The 4,366-nt window shown below is 44.5% G+C and overlaps 1 protein-coding gene across 1 annotated transcript in view; it reads right to left on the reverse strand.

Moving 5' to 3' along the window:
* Positions 1-3,446, reverse strand: part of CASC3 (CASC3, exon junction complex subunit) — an 18,497-nt gene extending 15,051 nt beyond the window's left edge. The window contains exons 1-3 of the mRNA XM_014519411.1: positions 3,435-3,446; positions 1,564-1,591; positions 384-421 (exon numbers count right to left, since the gene is read on the reverse strand). Coding sequence (XP_014374897.1) covers positions 384-421; positions 1,564-1,591; positions 3,435-3,446 — 78 coding nt within the window. The remainder of the gene's footprint in view (positions 1-383; positions 422-1,563; positions 1,592-3,434) is intronic.
* Between the last annotated feature and the right edge of the window lie 920 nt (positions 3,447-4,366).

Genomic DNA, 4,366 nt, shown 5'->3' on the forward strand with positions numbered 1-4,366 from the left:
AGGTATGGCTGCTGCAGCACTGCATTCAAAAGTGCAGGCAGAGGAGTAAGTGGCAGTGCCCGTTTATAATCGGCTAAATTCAGGAGTTCCTAGCAAGGAAACAAGAGGCTTGGATTCTAGGCTCTCCTCAGTTTGAAGGGCTCAGACCCACAGCAAGTGGCCTTAACCAGCCTGAACCACCGTGTAGCAAAAGATGCAATATGCATAAGAGCAGAAAGAGACAGAAAAACAAGATGGAACTGACTATAGTCCAGCAAAGACACTCCCCTGAGAGGGGGAGTCTTGGACTCTGGTGCCTGCTCCCATGACTACTTATTTTTCATCAAAGTGTCACTGGATAAACATTTTAACATTTAAAATGTTACAATAAATAATCCACTCACCTCTGAGTCCTCTGCACTTTCATAGTCTGAGAGAACAGCTACAGGAGAGAAAACAGAAGTTTGGCATTAAAGCTGTCAGATAATGACACACACTGCAGGAAAGAGTCATTTTGGAGCAGGGACACTTAGAAAAGTCAGGTGTCTACTGTATACACACATTAAGCAGTCAAGCCACAAAATCACGCAACTAGCCCTTATACCATCTCCCTGCTGAAGGCATAAGCCATCATCATAAACTGCATCCAAGTAGCAAGATCAGCTTTAGAAATCCCTCCTGCATGATATATTTGCCCATTGCTGTTATAAGTCAACATTTAAGATGCTGATATAACTGAAACACTAGAGCAGCAAGTCTCAACATTTTTGGATGCGAGCTATCCTTCAATCAACTTGAGGCACACTTCAGAAAATGCCAGTTCTAAGTTTTCACTCATTTTCAGACTACAGAAAAATAATGATAGACAATTCTTCTGTTTTGAGTTCCTTGAAAGACCACAATAGGGCAAAATGTTTTAAATGCTATGGATTCCTCTTGGAAGTCTCTGGGTTTACCTTGTAAATCATGTTTGCAAGTCTAACAGTGCATAAACTGCATTGCGCTTGGCAGCACCCTTGAAAGATGTCAAGGCACCTTGCTCTTCCCCCAAATTAATTTTCTCTGTGCCTTGGCAGTAACATGATGCAGCAGTCCATGTAGTCATTCCCTCTGTGTGGGCAGCTTATTCTTCAGATCCAAGGGGACTGGCTTCCATGATGACAGGAAAGTGAGATCACAGATCTATGCACAGCTTCCCCTCAGACTCACTGAGCACAAGCAGGGAACACATCCAGTATGTATTACTTCTGTACAGCTCAAGAGCACTCCTGTCAGTCTGCCAATGTCCAAGACAACCAGGAAATCATTGATGCAAAAAACCACTGGCCTATGAGTAATCTTAGAATCAAGATATAAACCTCTAAAATTAAAGTGTTTGAGAGATTTTTCCCAGAAGGCAGACACTGAAAAGAAGAGCACAGCAATAGGACCTAGCAAGCCTGGTCACCATGTTAATCTTGACTTACTGCAGGAGACACAAAGACAACAAGTCTTTGAGAATGGCTTATTTTTTCAAAATTAATAATCCTATACTTTCCTTTTTCCCCTCCCTGCCCTCCCAGATCAAAGACACTTGTTACTCACCATCTCCTTCGATGCCATCTTCACTTTCCTATCGACAGAGGGGGAGAAAAACAAACACGTTATTGGGAATATCATGACCGTGGGAACTGTTTGCGGTCTTGTTTATTGTGCATGATCCTGCAAGACAACTAGGTAAATATCCAGCTAGTGGTAGAGAGAAACTTGTGCTCATGGTACAGGTCAGCACCTTCGAAAAGGGAGGCATAAGAAAGGTATACAGAAAGCTAAATTCAGATCAGTAAGAAAAACACATAAATCTATGGCTGTACAGTATTAATCCCCCAAACACTTACAACACTAAGGGAGCTTCAACTCCCCAATACATTAAAAAAAATTCTGTAAAGAGGAGGAATTTGCCTCTACAGACAGAAAGGATGGACTCCCTTAATCAATATAGACCACCTGTTCAGAAAATGATATGGAGGATTATTTAAAAACTGGGAGCTGTGGAAAAGCCAACTGATACAGAGAAGCATGCAGCTGAGACACACCTCTGCTGCAGAGGTCAATAATAGAAGTGTAACTTTGCATCTAGCACAGGAAGGGACAGAACTGGAGAAATTCAGACCAGAGGCAAAGTGCAGGGAAGAAAGAGTATCAGACTATGGAGTTAAATAAAAATAGGTTTGTACTGAAAATAAAAACTGCCTGCATAGTGAAGTAAAAACCAGGCAAATCAGCAGCCCTGACAACAGAAGAGATACTTGAAACAAGAACTATTAAAATGCGGTGGACTAGCAAAGTGCAGTGGTAGTACAAGGCTCTCAGTTGCACAGGAAGGACAGTTGGCCTGGAGAGGTCGGAGCATAGCACCATCCCAAAGGAGCCCATCACATTCTACTGGAAAAGGGGAAGAGAAGCACAAGCCCCACCCCTACCTATTTTACCACTGGCCTCAGCCAGGAAAAGATACCACAATCGCAAATAAGAAACGGCAAGTGCGTCAAAAGCAAAAAGCCAGAAGAACTAGCAGGTCCACTGAAAGCTCAAGAAAGGCAGAAGAGGTGTTTATAGCTAAGCCTCGTGGCCCCTGAAACCTATCAAACAACTTGGGATTCATGGGGCTGACAGGGGCTTTGAAGTCACAAGATTTAATTTCAACGCTATTTTGTTTGGCATTGATTTCTGACCAAATCAATCCCACCAGTCCCAACTGTTTCACAATTTTTAAATCATGAATTAAGGGTTAAGCAATATATATAGCATCTGATCTATTGTCTTGATGCTCTGATGAAGAGTTACTCACTTGCTGCAGAATGTTAAAACAGCAGTAACCTAATCAAGCTGAAGTTATTAAATTAGAAGGCCAGCCCCAGGCCACCTCCTGAGCAACTTGCACATACAGATTCTTGTTGCCACAGCAGCAAGGGTGTGACTAAAAAAGGATCATCTGTAGCTCTACTTTCTAGTTAGCCCAATAATTATTCTGACCATAATCTGCTATAATGGAGACATGCAAAAAGGGTCACTGGGCTCCTGTGGCCTGTTAGTTCCTCCCTACTTGTTTAATAACCAGGGTTTAGTCATTTCTTTGGTGTCTGCAGACAGTCTGGAGCATACCACAGCAAATGCTAGACACAAATCCTAAAATAAAAACACTTTGGATTTCCCCTAGAACAAAGCCTTTTACTCTGGGATCCTACAAGACCATCATTCCACCCTAAGTACCTGTGAAGAATTGAGGTGGTATTTTTTCCTGAGGTCACCCGGGGCTAATTGAGTTAATCACCATTCAAACCATACATCAATTTAATCTGGGATTGATTAGTCTGAGATCTGACTCCCATCAAAAAAGAGGTGGGACAATGATTTAATTCGAATAAACCACACTGTTCTGGGGCAAACTATTAATCTGGATATTTTCCAGGTACATATTCATTCATGGTAACAGAAAAGTAAGGCTGGAAGGGATCGCCAGAGGTCATTTAGTCCAGTGGTTCTCAACCGTCTTTGCACCAGGACTGATTTGTAAACATTGATGGTCAGTCCCAAACCAGTGCCCCTCACTCCGCACCCACTGCCTCCTACCCCCCCAATGTGTGGGGCATGGGGGACCCCAAGCAGCCCAGACCTCTGCCACCCAGCAAAGTAAAAGCCACTGTTTCCCACGTTTTTCTCCTTTAAAGGAGAGTCCTTTTTTGCAGTTTGTTTGAGAAATGTTGATCTCCTCCCACACCCTGCCTGAGGCAGGATCACCCCTATACAAACCATCATCTAAACTCTGCATAAGACCCAGGGTGCAACATTAGGGAAAAAAAAACCCTGTGTGAAGGAAGTATCCAACAACCAGCACAGCACTTAACCGAAAGTTGCAATCTTTATAAATTCCCAGATGGGTAAATGGAATCTGCACATCGAGCAATAACACCAGACAGCCGCTAATGGATCTGCACGTTGATAGCTGTTGCCAGACGGAAGAAGAGAAGATACCAACCCAAGGCTTTTAACGATCTGGGTAGACAAAGCCTTGGCTGGGATGATCTAGGTGGGGCTGGCCCTGCTTTGAGCAGGGGGCTGGACTAGATGTCCACCAAGGTCCCTTCCAGGCTGAGTTTTCTATGGCTCAATGCCAAGGGGCTCGTCTGCAAAGGGCTGGGGTATGCTGCAAAATAAACCTGCTCAACTCAAGAGGCATGGAGGAGAACACCTCTTCCCGTGGGACAGTGGGGGCTGATTCGAGCTTGCTGTCGGCTAGCGGGGACGTCCAAGCCTGGTCTGGGCCCCCTGCCTAGGCAGGGGTCGGAGCTGGCACCATCTTCACGCCTGCGGCAATGCCGTGCTCGGCTCAGCGCCCCCGACAGCT

This window comes from Alligator sinensis, unplaced genomic scaffold (genome assembly GCF_000455745.1).
Source record: "Alligator sinensis unplaced genomic scaffold, ASM45574v1 scaffold886_1, whole genome shotgun sequence".
NCBI lineage: Eukaryota > Metazoa > Chordata > Crocodylia > Alligatoridae > Alligator > Alligator sinensis.